Source organism: Jaculus jaculus, chromosome 4 (assembly GCF_020740685.1).
Source record: "Jaculus jaculus isolate mJacJac1 chromosome 4, mJacJac1.mat.Y.cur, whole genome shotgun sequence".
Taxonomy (NCBI): domain Eukaryota; kingdom Metazoa; phylum Chordata; class Mammalia; order Rodentia; family Dipodidae; genus Jaculus; species Jaculus jaculus.
Genome location: NC_059105.1, coordinates 123,211,952 through 123,230,153, shown reverse-complemented (window position 1 = coordinate 123,230,153; position 18,202 = coordinate 123,211,952). Strand labels below are relative to the sequence as shown.

At 40.0% G+C, this 18,202-nt stretch overlaps 1 protein-coding gene across 1 annotated transcript in view; it reads right to left on the bottom strand.

Annotated features, from left to right (window-relative positions):
* Positions 1-18,202, bottom strand: part of LOC101607877 (acylphosphatase-2) — a 293,986-nt gene that overhangs the window by 192,400 nt on the left and 83,384 nt on the right. The window contains exons 4-5 of the mRNA XM_045148393.1: positions 13,811-13,827; positions 10,957-11,066 (exon numbers count right to left, since the gene is read on the bottom strand). Coding sequence (XP_045004328.1) covers positions 10,957-11,066; positions 13,811-13,827 — 127 coding nt within the window. The remainder of the gene's footprint in view (positions 1-10,956; positions 11,067-13,810; positions 13,828-18,202) is intronic.

Sequence of the window (18,202 nt, the reverse complement as noted above, 5' to 3'; positions counted from 1 at the left end):
CATTCCAGCCCAGGCTGACCTGGAATTCAATATGTAGTCTCAGGCTGGCCTCAAATAGCAATCCTCCTACCTCAACCTCCTGAGTACTTAATTAAATGTGCGTGCTACCATGCCCAGCACAAACATCTATTTGGTAAAACATCCCTACGTCAAAGAAAACCAGAAAACAAACAGGGATACCTCCTATTGCTATTATTATTCAACACTGTCTTGGTAGGGTGACAAGCAAAATAAACACTGAAAACATGATTTACTATTATTGCTAACTGCAAGACTATAATTTGAAAAACCAGGAAGCTATGTTAGTTTAAGAATAATTAGTAAAATTAACAAAAAATTTGATAAAGTAAATGTATGATGTAAGAAAAGCACAAAAGTCATTAGACTTTGCATATTCAAGCATAAACACCTAGAAATAGAAATGGGAACAAGGCTTGGGAGATGGCTCAGTGGATAAGGTACTTCCATGCAAGAAGTAATTGAATTCAGATCCCCAGGACCCACATACAATTTTTAAATTAGAAATAAGAAAAATACTACATATATTCCTTGCACAATACAAAAATGTGCATAAACACAAAGGAGAACACTTAGCAAGAGAAGTATAAAAGAAGAAAAACATAAAATCATACTGACAAAAAATGTTTTAAATCTAAGCACATGGAAAGACATCCATACTTTCTTTTTTCCTTTTTCTTTTGGAGGCAGGGTCTTACTCTAGTTCCAGGCTCACCTGGAACTTACTCTGTAACCCAATCTGGCCTCAAGCTCATCATGATCCTCCTACCTCAGCCTCTTGAATGCTGAAATTATAGGCAGGAGCCACCATGCTCAATATCATCTATATTCTTGAGAAGATACAGTATCATCAAAATTTTAATTTTCTTGGTATCATAAAAATGCTCAGCTAGGGCTAAAGGGATGGCTTAGCAATTAAGGCATCTGCCTGCAAAGCAAAAGGACCCAGGTTCTATTTCCTAGGACCCACGTTATCCAGATGCACGAAGTGGCACATATGTCTGGAGTTCATTTGCTGTGGCTGGAGGCCCTGGCACACCCATTCTCTCTCTCACTCACTCTTTCTCTCTGACAAATAAAAAATATTTTTTAACAAGCCAGGTGTGGTGGTGCATGTCTTTAACCCCAGCACTCAGGAGAGAGAAGTAAAAGGATTGCCATGAGTTTGAGGCCACCCTCAGACTCCATAGTGAATTCCAGGTCAGCCTAGGCTAGAGTAAGACACTACCTCAGAAAAACAACAACAACAAAAAAAATTAAAAATGCTAAAAAGTAATAAAGCAGAACTTTTAAAAAATAACTTAGGAGCCAGGTGTGGTAGTGCATGCCTTTAATCCAAGAACTCAGGAGGCAGATATAAGAGGACTGCTGTGAGTTCAAGGCCACCCTGAGACTACATACATACAGGTCAGCCTGGACCAGAGCAAGACCCTACCTCAAAAAACATAAATAAATAAATAAATACTTAGGTAAAAATTGAGAAAACATGAAGAACTATGACCTTTAGTTATATCAAAATGTGTCAATACTGATTCATTAATTGTAACATGTGTATCATGTTAATGTAAAACACTAATAGGAAAAGTGGGTGAGGAACATATGGAAAATATATTCTCTTCATAGTTTCTTTATAAAAAATAAACCTTTGACTGGAGAAATGGCTTAGCAGTTAAGGCACTTGCCTGCAAAGCCACAGAACCCAGGTTCAATTCTCCAGGACCCATGTAAACCAGATGCATAAGGTGGCAAATATGTCTGGAGCTTGTTTGCACTGGCTGAAGAACCAGATGTGCCCATTCATTCATTCATTCATTCTCTCTCTCTCTCTCTCATCTATTATCTTTCTGTATATGCATCTATCATCTATCTACCTATTATCTGCCTCTTTCTCTCTGACTCAAATAAATGAAATAAAATAAATCTTTGTGGGGGGGAACAAACACAAACTAAACCCAAATTAAGCTGCCATAGAAACCTTTATCCTTAGAGATAGCCTAAAAGATATAGCCCTCAAAAGGAATAAGGGGAGAGCACCTGAAAAGTAGGTCCCTGGATAAGGTGGGATGAAGCCTAAACTTAAAAGAAAATTTTTTTTCTGTCTCTGACCTCTAATTCCCAGTACCAGAGATTAGTTGCTACCCACATTGAGCTACTGCTAGGAGAGATCTATGAAGTCCCTAAATCAAGACAGAATTATGTCAAAGCCCTTGATTAACCACCTGAGGCAAAAAAGCTAAGACCCTATTGCTGAAGACACCATATGCTGCTAACATAGAGCATGGAGAGACCTGGATGGAATTCAGAAGAAAGCCAGTCCCAAGACAGTTAGCCTATCTAGTGCTGGAAAGTGCTACATGAGCTACTGGGAGAAAGTGGCCAAAAAATATCTGAGCAACCAGAGGTCTAAGATACGCAGAAGCAAACACCCTGACAGGATATACACACCAATGCAATAGTGGCACACAGCTGAGGTGGTTAACCAATAGCTTTCTGAGTGGCTAAGAGATCCACTCAGTATAAAGGAACCCATATCTGGAATTGGGAACCAGATCAGAATCCTATGGAGAGAAAGATTATGTTCTCCAGTGTCAAGCTCTCACTAGTGTTTGGCTAAAAGACATACATCAAATTCTCCCAATTTAATAATGCTTAAGTCATCTAAACTATGCTGTGAACTCTGCTGGAAAATTTGCTCTTCTTTTTCAGAAGTTAATGAGGCACAAGGAGATAAACTATACCTCATACTTCAGCCAAGCCACAGCTGAAAACACAGAGGAGCTGGGAAGACAAGCGTGAGTGCTGCTTCCATGCTGAACCTGATAATCAGCACCAGGGTGTAGAAGACAGACCCTGAGGCTACTCAACACTTACCAAAGCAGAGATCCAGAGGCTTCCAAGAGCTCATCACTGAAGAAGACTTAAAACTCACCCACCACAGCTCAGAGAATTTTGCAGAAGAAGGAGTGGAAAGATTATAAGAGCCACAGGTTAAGATATCATGCCAAGAGGCATTCCTTCCCCCCCCAAAAAATAACTGACCAATGAGCCAGGAATGGTGGCACACACCTTTAATCCCAGTACTCAGGGAGCAGAGTGTTATGAGCATGTAAGGACCAGCATATGGTTCAGGGCCAGTTTAGATAAATAAGTTTTTTTTTGTGAGAGTAAAAAATGCAAAGTCAAACCTTGTAAGCTAAACTCTGTGTGCAGTACATAGTAGAGATTAGCAGATGTGTGTGTGAGACTATTAGATAAGCATTGAAAGGTATAAAAACCCCAGCTGCTCAGCAACCATTGTCTCAGTCTTCCTGACACTATGACTGACTGAAAGGCTACTCAGCAGTCCTGACTGAGACCCCTGCGAGTACATCACCGATACAAATTCATCAGCCCGACACTCTGTCCGAACGCTGTCCGAATGATCATCCGTAAGCTAAAGCACTAGCTTACACCAGTGGACCGAGACTCGGCTGGAAGCGCAGCGAACCGGAAAAAAGTCACAGCTTGAACTTCGCGTTGTCAGGCCGTAAAACATTGTAAAGCGTCGCAGCTCAAATCTCGTGTTGTCAGGTCGTATACATGCTAGACTCGTTAGAAATATTCCTGTGCTAGTAGCGATGAATATACCTTGGTTATATATTATATTAGCTATAATATTATTTGTGATAGTTTGGACTTGCTTGTGTGTGACTTTCATCCCAGTAAACTCCTTTGCGAGTATACCAGTGTCTGAGTATCATTGACCTTCGCCAGCGGAATCCTCTCAACCAATCATCTTTGAGAATGCTCGTAACACAGAGGTAGGAGGATTTCTGTGAGTTCGAGGCCACCCTGAGACTCCATAGTGAATTCCAGGTCAGCCTGGGCTAGAGTGAGACCCTATCTCGAAAAACCAAAAAAAAAAAAAAAAAAAAAAAACTGACCAATGCTCCCACAACGCATAAACCACAACTCCACAGAGAATATCTGCAACCCCACTGAAGAGCATCCCCAATGGGATGGGAGCAGGGATGAGGGAAAAGAGGTACCAACGCATGATGTATCTATACAAAATATATCATTAATAATAATAATAATAAACATTAAAAATAAATAGATAAATAAATGTTAACTAAAAAGCATATTATGAGACAAAAAATTCTTTAAAAATAAATACAACAGAATTCCAGTTAAGTGGATTAAGTATAAACTTTAGAGAAAAAAAATGGCTACCAAAGAAGATTTAAAGACAAAGAACAGTGAAAGGAAATATACTATAAAGCCACTATAATAAAATTGATATATGATATTGGTGTGGGAATGAATAAGTAGATCAATGGAACAGAACAAAATCCAAATCTAAAATCTAGTTTATATAATAATACTAGCTTTGGGAAAATACTTGCAAAACAAATTATAAATAATAGGTTGGTTATCTACAGAAAGCCTTTAAATATTGCAAGGCAGAAATCTGGATGGATAAAGGAGGTAAAAACAGAGTTCAGGCTAGAGAGATGATGGTTAAAGGCACTACTTGCAAAGCCTAAGAGCCTGGCTTCAACTCCCAAGTACCTATATAAAGGCAGTTGCACAAAATGGTGCATGAATCTGGAGTTGATTTGCAGTGGCAAGAGGTCCTGGCATGCTTATTCTCTTTGTCTACTTGCAAATAAGTATATAAAAAATAGAGTTTACAAGAACAAGTCCACATACTCACAGGTATGATGTAACTCATTATGAACTAACAGTGAATAATATGAAGAATAGTAAGTATAAAATAAAAATTAATGCAATATCATAATCCCTCTACAACTGATCAGATAAAAGAAAAATGAGAGAGCAAATTACCAACTACTATCAGAATGAAGAGGAAAAATATAATTTTTACAGCTATTTTTGAAAGCAGTCTGATGACCAGTTTTACTTTGAAAATACATAGACCAACCTACTTGGAATCTACTTTGTAGCATTGCTCTTAGTACAAAAAAAATGAGTCCTTAGCAATAAGGCAATAAATAATGATATACCTACAGTGTGCACTATTGAGCAGCTTTAGGAAGGAATTCTGGCTACACCACCTTATGCAGAAGAATTTTCCGAGATGTATTTTTCAGTAATAAAAGCAAGTAAGACTACATAGGGAATTCCAGGTCAGCCTAGGCTAGAGTGAGACTGTTACAGTCAGGTGCACATGGCTGGCAGAAATCACCCAACCAAGAGCATTCTGGGGGTGGAGAGAGAGGAAGGGGTTATTTTGGCTTACAGACTTGAGGGGAAGTTCCATGATGGCAGGGGGAAAACGACAGCATGAGCAAAGGGTGGACATCACTTCCTTACCAACATCAGGTGGACAGCAGCAACAAGAGACTGTGTCAAACACCAACAAGAGGAAGCTGGTTATAACACCCATAAACCTGCCCCCAGCAATAAATTGCCTCCAGGAGGGTTTAATTCCCAAATTGCCATTAGCTGGGTACCTAGCATTCAGAAAACCTAAGTTTATGGGGGACACCTGAATCAAACAACCACATTCCAACCCCAGCCCCCATAAACTGATAACCATCCATAATGTAAAATGAAATACATTCAGTCCAATTTTAAAAGTCCCCAGTTTTTAGCAATGCTAATGATGTTCAAACATTCCCATAGTCTGAGAGCTTTTTTTTTATATTTTATTTGAGAGTGACAGACAAAGAGGGAGAGAGAGAGAGTATGGGTGCGCCAGGGCCTCCAGCCACTGCAAACAAACTCCAGACATGTGCGCCCCCTTGTGCATCTGGCTAACGTGGGTCCTGGGGAGCTGAGCCTTGAACCGGGGTCCTCAGGCTTCACAGGCAAGCACTTAACAGCTAAGCCATCTCTCCAGCCCGTCTGAGAGCTTTTAACTGAGACATAATACCAAAAAAAAAAATACCTGCTACACACTGCCCATGGCCATTTCCAAAGCACAACCCACAATGGCACAGAATAAACACACTGCAAAAGATGGCATTGGAGGGAGGGGGGCAGGACAAATGGCTTAGCAGTTAAGGCATTTGCCTGCAAAACCAAAGGATCCTGGTTCAATTCTCCAGAACCCACATAAGCCAGATGCACAAGAGGGTGCACATGTCTGGAGTTTGTTTGCAGTGGCTAGAGGCCCTGGCTTGCCCATTCTCTCCCTCTCTCTCTCTCTGCCTCTTTCTCTCTTCCAAATAAATTATATAAATATATGTATATATATATATACACACACACACACACATATATATATACACACACACATATATATAAACATATATATATGCATATATATATATGTATATGTGTGTATATATATGTTTATATATATGTGTATGTGTGTGTGTGTGTGTGTATAGATATACACACACACACATATGTATATATTTAAAAATGTCATTGGACATAGCAAAGAAATATTCAACCCATACCAGGTTTAAACAGGAAAAACATCAAACTATGTAGCTCCAAGTCTAGCCAGTAACAAGTCTCCCAGTCCAATAATTCCAACCAGCAACAAGTCTCTGAAGTTCTAATTCCACCCTTCCAGCTAGGTTACTCACAGTCCTGGAAATTTTCATCAGGGCCAGCAGTTCTTCTGAGCATGCGTCTTGTGGTCCTGGCATCACCACTGCAACCTACAATCCATCCTCATGGCTTCAGTGGGTCTCCATGCAGGAAATCCAGCAAACCTGCTACACACTGCCCACGGCCATTGCCAAAGCACAAGACCACATTGCAAATTCAATGACCCTCTCTTTCCTGCATTTCTCAAACTCCACAATACCAGGTGAGTTGCCCATTTGTTAATCCAGGAGGGAATAAAGCAAACTTTGAAGAACAGGACACTCCTTGAGCATTCAGTCCCCTTCAAAAGACTACACTCTTTCTGTTGTCCCAATGTAGGTCAGCTCGCCCAATCTCAATGGTTGTAATCTATCATACAATTGCAGCTGAATAAGCAGCAGTTTGGGCTCAGAGATTTCACTTATTTCTATGCCATATTCCTCTGCTCATACCAGTCCATTTCTATGCAATGAAACCCTGCAGAAATTCTCAGGACACGGGCATAACAGCAAGCCTCTCACACAAATTGCTTCTAGCCCAGTCAAGGCAAAGCTCTTTCTCACTCTCCTAAGCCAAACTTCACAGTCCATGGTTCTGACTGCATTCAGGTCTTTCAACTCTGACCAGAATAGCCCATCAAGCTGATTTACAAGGACTGCAAGGCATCTCTTAGGCCAACATTTCAAATCCTTTCATCCTCTTGAAAATCAGCTCCAAAAGGCCAAAGCCACACAGTCATGTTTCAAGCAGCAAGGACACCACTCTTGGTACCAACTTTACTATTGCAGTCAGGTTCGCATTGTTGGCAGAAATCACCTGACCAACACCATTTTGTGGGAAAAAGATAAGATTTATTTTGGCTTACAGACTCAAGGGGAAGCTCCATGATGGCAGGAAAAAATAATGGCATGAGCAGAGGGTAGACATCACCTCCTCACCGACATCAGGTGGACAACAGCAATGGGAGAATGTGCCAAACACTGGCAAGAGGAAGCTTGTTATAACACCTATAAACCCACCCACACCAATACAATGTCTCCAGGAGGTTTTAATTCCCAAATTGCCATCAGCTGGGGACCTAGCATTCACAACACCTAAGTTTATGGGGGACAAATGAATCAAACCACCACAGAGACCCTACCTCAAAAAAAAATCCATAAATTACTTATGGATGTGTTCAAGTCTGTGCATGCAAGTATGTCTGTGTCTTTGTCCATCTGTCTGCTTGTGTATATATGAGAAACACAGACACACAGAGAATGTGACCATGTACAGAGCTCAGAAGGATAATGCTAACAACATACCTTGCTTGTAAAGAGAGATAAAGAATGTAGAAAGGAGATTATAACATGACTTCATTTATGTTAAGTAAGTTAATCAAAGTGCTGCTAAAATGAGGAGTAGGAATCCAATGTGATTGGCGTGAGCTTCCACCCCCTCCAAATAGTCTCCATTCTTTCTTTTTCTTTTTACTGTTATATTATATATGTAGTGGGGGGGGGGGCAGAGCATGTGTGTGTGAGTACATATGTATGTACATACGAGAAAGCTAAATGTCAATATTTGGTGTCCTCCTCAATTGTTCTATTTTGTTTTCCTTGAGTCAAGGTCTCTAACTAAAAATAGAACTCATCAATTAAGCTAGACTAGCTACCTGGTAAGCTCCAGCATTTGTGGAATGTTTTTGATTCTCTAGTTCTGTGATTACAGATGTGAACCGCAATGCTCAGTATTTTTATATGAGTTCAGAGGAATCAGAACTCAGGTCCTCATGCTTGCACAGCAAACTCTTTAGCCACTAAGCCATCTCTTCAGCCCACATACTTCATTCTTAAACCACTTCATAACCATTTGGCCTTTTCTCATCCATTGAACTACATTTTGTACAATTGTTTCACAATTTTTCAAATACTTTTCAAGAATCCCATTGTTAATTAGTGGCTCATCTTTAATATACATTTTATGAAACTGAAATCTTAGACCCCACTTTTCAAGTTGGAATATGTTTTTACACATAAAAACCAATATCTATACACAAATCAGAAAAACTAAGTCAGTAGTCACACACTTACTAATTTCTGAAATACCAACAAAACAAAAACACAAGTTATAGGAAAATATTCCAAATTATCCCATCTTGGTAACAATAAACAAAATCTTAATTATAAATGTACACTAAAATAACGTTGCAATTACCTTCATGTTGCTGGTATAAAAAAAAAACCCTACCAAAAACAACTGATAGAAAGAAAGAGTTATTTTAGCTTACAGTCTTGGGGGAAGCTTCAAAATGACAGAGAAAAGATAGTAGAACAGAAGCTGGCCATCACCTCTGCCACAGCAGACAGAAGCCAGCAACAGCAGAGTAAGCCAAACTCTGTCAAGGAGAAACTGGCTATAACACCTCTAAGCCCACCCCTAACAATACATCTCCTCCAGCAAGGCTCCACCTCCCAAACTGCCATCAAAACCAAGAATTCAGAACACATGGGTTTATGTAGTATATCTTATTTGAACATCACAAATATAAAGAAACAGAAAAAGGACAGTGAAAGTATTCCTATGGCCACTGCACAGGTGACATTCAGGGGAGGGAAACAGAGGAAGGGGCAGTTATTAGCTCTGCCTTTGCATCTGTGCCCTTCTATCACTTCACTTATCACAACAAGCAAAATATTAAGTAATGAAAATAAAAAAGTTGATTATTGAGGACCTACCTGATAAGATCTGTTATTAACATTACACAGAAGAATACATGTAAGGTGTTTAGCATATGCCCCAACATGTTGTAAATGTTTAATGAATGTTAGCAACTTTTTATTAACCAAAAGCATCAAAGCACTGTAGAAAATAGAATTATAAGCTGAAAAGTCTTTGAAACTGTGAGCCCCAAGTCCTGATCCCCACATTACTGAATCTGGTCTCTCTTAGACGGCAAAGACTCATAGGATGGTAATACACTTTTTTAAAATCTTTTTTTTAATTTGAAAGAGTCAGAAAGAGACAGAGACAGAAAGATAGAGAGAATGGGTATGACCAAGGCCTCCAACCACTGCAAACGAACTCCAGATGCATGTGCCACCTTGTTCATCTAGCTTACGTGGGTCCCTGGGAATTGAAACAGGGTCCTTTGGCTTTGCAGGCAAATACCTTAACTGTTAAGCCATCCCTCCCACCTGCAATACACTTTGTGTGATAGTAAAAACAAAATTACAATTAGATAAGTAAGGTATTTACATAATAAAAAGGAGTTGGCAATATTTTTGCCTACTTTCTTTTACAAGTAGTCAGTTAGGGACATGGGCCCAAAAGGACAAAGATGCCACTCTGTCCTGATAAGACTGAAAAAAAAAAATACTTCATTCTGATTCAAGATGGTGATAGGAAGAGGCTTCTTGATTCTTCCTCATTAAGTTTTCATGGTTTTCTCCATTTTAGCAAGTCCTTTCTGAGTCTTCACTCTTCTCCTGGGCTCACCAACCAGTCAAGGTCCTTAATATATATTTGAACTTGGCAATGAGGCTCATCCCACTTGGATGTATAATTTATAAAAAGACCTAGTCCAAGTCACCACTGGATTCTCCTTCTGAGGCCCCTCCTAGCTAGGAAGGGAAACCCCTCTCAGCTCAGGAATGTTTCAGCTTTTCTTCTCTTATTTCTACTCTCTCTTAAGTAAGTCTTCCTGAATTTACCCTTTTTCATATCTATGTTTATCAATTGTAGATAAGAGCTTAATGAGAGACTAGCTTGGGGAGTTTGAAGTTTACCAAGAGTACAAAGAGACTTTGTGGCTCCCAACCCTGCAACAAAGACTACTTTTTTGAATGTTGATGGTACCAACACATGATGTGTCCATACAAAGATTCTACTAAATAGAAAAAAAAAAAAAATAATAAGACCAGTCAAATAAGTCAGTACAATTTTGGGGGAAGAGCAGGGTCAACAACAGACCAGTTTCATGGCTTCTCAATCCCATGACAGACAACTACAAACAGAGTGTTCTTATTTTTGTTTATTTTTCACTCTGGTTATAATCTTCAAAAATAAATCGATGATAGAAAAAAATGTAAAGAACCATTCAAGGGCATTTTTATGCTTCTGTCCAGTATTTCAAATTATAAATACCTGGGCCTTGGACACATGCCTCAAGTTGGAGGAGACATATAGACTAAGGAATGATGAGGTAGCTCTCCTTAAGTGCTAACCCAGAGGGAAATACATTCCCAAACAAAGAAATGCCATCCAAACTGCAAGTTTCTTTGCTAACCTGCCTAAGAACATGTAAAATTACTTGTAATCCTACAAAGTCTGGCCCATCAGTATTAATGTTATTATCCAATGAAACATCAAAATAGCTTCACAGATTGCATATATACTATAATTACTACTCACATGGAATTGACCTTCTCTTCAGGGCCTTGCACTTGCCCTGTCACCGTGCCTTTGCTGGTGTTCTTCACCCAGCCAACCAGTCCCAGTTTCTTAGCTTCACCTTCTGTGTACTGGTTTCAGAAAAAAACAAAACAGATGAAGTCCATCATTAGAATTCTACACTGATAACAAAGCTGATTTAACATTTAAAACTACAAACCTGCTAACTTTTTTTCCAAAAATATAGTTAATGTCAACACTTCAGTAGCTGTAACACCATTATTTAAATTTACAAGGACCTTTCAGTAAAGGCAAGCACAGTATGAGAAAATACACTATACAAGGAGTTGTCTCAGAACCAGTTTAAATTATATGCTCTGAGATTCATAAAATTCAATTGCATTTCCCTCACACTTGTTAACACTGAATTACACTGTAAGTCTGGACCACAATGATTGACCAAGCCAGGATTCTTAATCATTAATTTTAAAAAATCCAAAATATAAAAAAATTAAAATAATCACTTGGGAGGCAGAAATAGGACAACTGCTGTGAACTCAAGGCAATCCTAGAACTATAGAGTGAATTCCAGGTCAGCCTAGGCTACAGTGAGACCCTGCCTTAAAAAACAAAAAACCAGGGCTAGGGAGGTGGCTCAGCAGCAGTTAAAGGCACTTGCTGGTAAAGCTTGTGAGCCCAGGTTCAATTCCCCAGTACCCACATAAATCCAGATGCACAAAGTGGGCAAATAAATCTGGAGTTTCTCTCTTCCCCTTTTCTCTTTTTCCCATTCTCTCTCAAATACAATTTTTAAAAATACAGTATAGAGTGTATATAGACAGAAAAAACAAAAATGGGTTGGAGAGCTGGCTTAGCAGTTCAGTTCCCTAGTACCCATGTAACCTAGATGCACAAGGTGGTACATGCATCTGGAGTTTGTTTGCAGTGGCTGGAGGTCCTTGGGCACCCATCTTCTCTCTCTGTAGCTCTCTCTTTCAAAACTACATAAATGAAATGTTTTTTTAATGGAGGGAAATAATTTTTTGTTTTGTTTTTGTTTTTTTGCAGTAGAGTCTTACTGTAGCCCAGGCTGACCTGGAACTCACTCTACTAGTGTGCCAGGCTGGCCTCAAACTCACAGTAATCCTGCTACCTCTGCCCCAACATGCTGGGATTATAAAGGTGTAAACCACCACACCAAGTAGAAATAACATTTTTCTAATATTTTATTTATTTATTTGGAAACAGAGAAAGAGAGAGATGGAAAACGGTCAGGTAAAGAGAAAGGGCACACCAGGGCTTCCAGCAGCTGCTTTGTACATCTGGCTTTATGTGGGTACTGACAAATTGAACCCTGATCACCAGGCTTTGCAGACAAGTGCCTTAACCACTGAACTCTCTCTCCAGCCCTGGAAATAATTTTTAATAAGAAAATTAAACTAGCAAGGACAATAGCCTAGACTTGCTGGTTTGAACTGCTATTATATGATGAAAAGATTCTGATGTTTTGGGTTAGCTCTGGACAGATGTAGGAGTTGCTGAGGACAGCTCTGTCTCAAAATACTAAGACGGGCTGGAGATACTGCTTAGTGATTAAGGCACTTGCCTATGAAGTCTAAAGACCCAGGTTCTATTCTCCAGTTCCCACATAAGCCAGGTGCACATGGTGGCACATGCATCTGGAGTTCATTTGCAGTGGCTAGAGGCCCTGGCACGCCCATTCTTTCTCTCTTTCTCCTCCTATTTATGTTTCTAATAAATAAACAAAACTTAAAAAAAATATTAAGACTTGACTGGTGGGAACATATGGGGACTTTCAGGAATTGGGAACCAGAGAGTATAATAGAGACTCCTAACTAACTCAGATAGTAAGGAAAAGTACAAGCTACAATTAACTTTTAGGAAAGAAGTAGTTCTTAAAAATTAAAAAAAAAAAAAATAGAGAAATGGACTTTTAACTGCTAAAACACAGTGGCCAGCTCCATATGCAACATTAGCCATGTTTGCTTTACAGAGTGAGCTTTCCCAGAGAGCCCACAGTTGTAGCCAACACACCTAACCATAATGCTTAACTTGAATCACCATAACAGAATACTTCTGAAATTCATAGAAAACGTTAACTGAAACTGGGCATGGAGGATCACAGTAAGTCAGAGGCCAGCCTGGGCTACAGAGTGAGTTCCAGGTCAGCCTAGGATAGAGTAAGACCCTACTTAAAAAAAAAAAAAAAAAAAAAAAAAAAAAAAAAAAAACTGTCTGGAGAGATAGCTAAGCAATTAAGGTGCTTGCCTGCAAAGCCAAAGGAAACAAGTTCAACTCCCAGGACCCACATGAGCCAGATGCATGAGGTGGCATATGCATCTATCTCTCTGCCTATTTCTCTCTCTCCCTCTCAAATAAATAAATAAAAATAATTTTTTTAAGTTCACAGTAAAAAGTTATGTAAAAAATTAGCTGAAAAATAGGAAAATTGTAATTAAAAAATATTTTCATTTATTTATTTGTAAGCAGAGAGAAGAGAGACAGAGAGAATGGCACGCTAGGGCCTCCAGCTACTGCAAATGAATTCCAGACATATATGCATCTAGCTTTACATGGGTACTAGGGAATTGAATCTGGGTCCTTTGGCTTTGCTGGCAAGTACTTTACCCACAGAGCAATTTCTCTAGCCCTGTTGTAATGTTTTTAATAGACTTATCTTAAGATACAGTCTTAAGACTTAAGACTATCTTAAGGAGTGCATTAACAAATAATATAATCAGTAATTTTGTGAAATTATATATTTATTCATCTGCTGTCAAGAACAGAATAGAAGCAATAGACTAGCACTGTGCAGAAAATGGCAGGGGTGGGGGGATACATTGTATTTACTTACCATTCTGAAGCAAACACCTGGATAAAAGAAAGAAAAACATTAGTTTTTCTACCTTAAAATAACTGTGCATTTCCTGATTTTTCTTTCATCTCTTTATGAAAGGATAAGAAACTAGAATGAATAAGCTATTCAAAATGGTCTTTAAAAGGCAAAGCTAGCTATGCCTGATGGTACACACCTTTAATCCAAGCACTGAGGAAGCAGAGGTAAGAGGATCGCCATGAGTTTAAGCCTGAGTTTGAGGCCACCCTGAGAACACATAGTGAATTCCAGGTCAGCCTGGGCTAGAGTGAGACCCTATCTGTAGTGGCAGTGGTGGCAGTGGTTGTGGGCTGGGGGGGGGGGGGGGGAGATGGGAGGCAAAGCTATAGAGACTGAAACCAGATTGTTGGTTGCCAGGGCCTGGGGGGGAGGAGAATGCTTAAAGGAGGCTCAAGTGAAGGATCTGAGGTGATGGGACTGTTCTGTATCTGTGGTGGTAGTTATAAGATTCCATATATTTGTGAACTGTACACTAACAAAAGGTAAACATAACCAAGTAAATTATATCTTGGTTGAAAGAATATATTTGGAAATCACAGGAAATAAATTAAACCAATCTCTAAAGATGGCAAAATATATTGTTTCTAGGCTGGGAAGATGTCTCAGTGAATAAAGCACTTGCACAACTCCAAGTACCTGAGTTAAAATCCTCACACCCCATGTAAAAAAAAAAAAAAAAAAAAAAAACCCCAAAGGGTATGGATAGATGCTTAGTGCTTAAGGTGCTTGCCTGAGAAGTCTAAGGATCAAGGTTTGATTCTCCAGGGACCACAAAATCCAGATACACAAGGTGACACATGCATCTGGAGTTGGTTTGCAGTGGCCAGAGACCCTGGCATGCCCATTTTCTTTCTCTCTCTCTCTCTAAAATATATATATATATATGTATGTATGTATATATATGTATATGTATATGTATATGTAAATATATGTATATATATGTATATACATACATATACATATATATATATATATATTTCAAAAATGATATATATGTATGTATGTATGTATGATTTTGAAGCTGGGCATGGTGGCACACACCTTTAATCCCAGCACTCAGGAGGCAGAGGTAAGGGGATCACCACAAGTTTGAGGCCACCCTGAGGCTACATAGTGAATTCCAGGTCAGCCTGAGCTACAGTGAGCCCCTGCCTCGAAAAACGAACATAAATATATGTGTGTGTGTGTGTGTGTGTGTGTGTGTATGTATGTATGTATATATGTATGTATATACATATATATTTTTTTAACCTGAAGTTGAAAATGTTTATTTTTAAAAGCCAGAAGATATGAAAGGCTTCTATGCACCTACAGTGAAAAGGGAGGCAGAGAAATAGGACAATGTTCCAGAAGCTCACAAAGGGACTGATGAACAACAAGAGTCCTTGCCTCCAATCAGGTAAGAGGATAAGACCTATCTGAAAGTTGTCCAGTAACTTCCACATGCAGCCACCATGCCATGTGCTCACCTGCACTCACACACATGAACACATGCACACACACAAACACACACACCAAAATAAATTTTAATTTTTTCTTAAAAAAGATATTTCTTCTAAATACAGCATGTGAGCCTGCTTAAGAGGACACTAGCAACCAGCAGCTTGAATGTGTTATAGTTCTATAATGTGCTCTGATGACAGTGTACTGTGGGCCAAATGAAGAGGAAGGGAAAGAGAGGTAAAGGAATACAGACAGGAAAGTATCACAAGTGGAGTTTTATAAGACTATAACAATATTTTTAAAAATATATTAAGATGTGAAGGAATGATGAGTGGATAGTATCAATCTGAAGAGCATCAGAAAACATGTTTTACATGGAGGGAGACAGTAGTTGTAGATATAAAAGAAACTGGCAGAAACTATAGGCCAATCAGACCATGGGGAAGCAGCAATGAAGGAAAGGAAAAAAAAAAAAACCATGTAGAACTGTATGGGTAAAAGTAATGCCATCATTTTATCAAACAAGTGAGGACACCCTGGAACACAGTAGAAGATGACTAGGTACACAGATGACACTTGGGGTCAAGGTGTGCTGTGCACATTCTCTCTAAGCCCCTTTTCCCAGTACTAACAGTGGTAAAAGAAAAGGTACATGCAACAGAAGTCAAAAGGAATCAGAGTGCTGGGGTTGTGGCTCAATAGTAGAGTACTTGCACCAGGCCCTGGGTTCTATCCCATGCAATGAAAAAAGAAAACAGAAAAGAAAGAAAACCCATGGTTACCTTCCTACCAAAAGGAGGATCCACAAATCAGCAGTACCTACGAATTCTCTTAAAGCTCAATTTCTCAGCCCCCTCCTTAGATTTACAGAAACAGTAAATCTAAACTGAATCAGGAAACCTGCTCTCAAATTAATTGTTATGCCAAATAGTCCACAATTGGTGGGAGCTTGATAATGGAGTGGGTTTCTTTAATTGGATATGGTTCTGCCTTATTTCCTAGAACCAGCTTTGAGTTCCATTCCACTGAGCAGATCTGTTAGCCAAATCAAGAGCAGTTGGTTACCCACCATGGCTGTGTGCCACTATTGTACTTGGGTGAGCATCATGTCAGATTGTTTGCTGCTGAGTAGCTTAGTGTTGGGCCTTGAAAGGCCTGGGCGTGAGGCCTAGTGTAACTTCCTGAGCCTAGCTAAAGTTTGGCAACCTGCCTCTGGCCAGCTATGACTCAGCAAGGCGCCAAATAGCCTCTGGCCTTCTACTTCCGCATAGAAAGTTAGAGTTCCCGCCCGCACACGCTTAGAACCAATGATCTCAAAAGTCATATGCTATTGGCCCTTACCTCTCCCCCCATCCTAGAATCCCCACCCTCATTCTCAACACTATATAGGCAACTGCCTGTAACAATAAAGTGAGTTCCTGTTTCGACAAGACTCCCAACTCAGTGTGGTTTTTCTCCAGTGACTAAGAGGTTCTGAGCCATCAACACTCATCCTCCTCCTCAACCCCTTGAGAGGAACTAGAGGGCCTGGTCGTTCCTCAACACTACCTGCCAGGGGAGCCCGGCATCTGGCGCCCAATGTGGGGCAACAGGAACCTGGCAGACTAGTGCCCCATGAGGGGCATTCTCATTGAGAAGGTCAATCAGCATGCGGGTGAGTGTACCCTTATAAGTTATGAGGCAGTCTTCATATTTAATGTGCTAAACTTTGCTTCTGTAACCTGTGCTTGTTTGTCAACATCTTTTTGTTTCCTTTCTCTTTCCTTTCACTTTCAGTTCACCAGCAAGCTGCATTTGCAGCTTTGGTATTTCTGAACGGGTCATATGTCCCTAGTGGACACACTGTGTGGCTTTTGACCTTTAGGCTTGTGCTTCTCCCTTTCTCTCTCTCTCTCTCTCTCTCCCCCTTTGGTGTTAGGAGCCGTGCAGACGCCATTACAAGTTGGCGCCGGTTTCCGGCCTCTTCTTGGTCACAGCTGGTGTAAATCAAGCACAGTGCGCATGCTCCAACCCGTCGTGGGCCGATGCTAATGAGGCATCCACAAAGTAACCAATCACTGGTGGCCACATATCCTCAGTTGACCAATCATTTGTGGGTAGGCAGCCTAAAACCCTATATAAACAGTTGCCTTTCGTGGTTCTGGGTCTTCGCATCTAGCAGCTTGGCAGTCCCCAATAAAGTGTGTTCAGAAGAATCCTGATTGTGGCGTCCTCCTTGCTGGTGAGGCGGGCGTGACAAGTGGTGCCGAAACCCCGGGAATTGAAGACATCTTGCACCAGCGAAGATCCCTGTTTTAAGGAGGATTCAGAACTGACACACGGGACGGACGGATCCGGACTTTTTTCTGAGAGGTATGCTGCCCTGGGAGGTTGATCCTATTGTTGTGATTTTCTTCTTGCCCTGTGTGCTCATTAAAGTGAAAGAGGGCCAGAGGACTTTAGCGGAACATCAGGACAGTATGTCAGAAACAGAAAAAAGGGAACAAAAAGGAAAACAGAATAAAAGGAAAGAACAAAATGTAATGAAGGGTAATGGTAAAAAGAAAACTAAGGTTAAAGATTTAGAAGGTAATAAAAGGAAAGAACAAAATGTAATGAAGGTTAATGATAAAAAGGAAACTAAGGTTGAAGATTTGGAAGGTAATAATTTGTATCCTTTATTAAGTGAATTCAAACATTTACATGTGGCAAGCTCATCAAGTTCTGAGACTGCTTCTGTAAGATCTTTTGAATCCTCAGACAGCGAAGGGGAGTTGGACTTGTATGATGAGGCTGTGTTAGAGGAGGAAGCTGACAGGTATCAGGCTGAGAGATATTGCCCTGACCCGCCTGTTGTGCCTTCTGCCCCACCTTTAACAAATAGGGAAGTACTGAGATACATGGAGGGAACTTCTTTCTGCAAGCCAA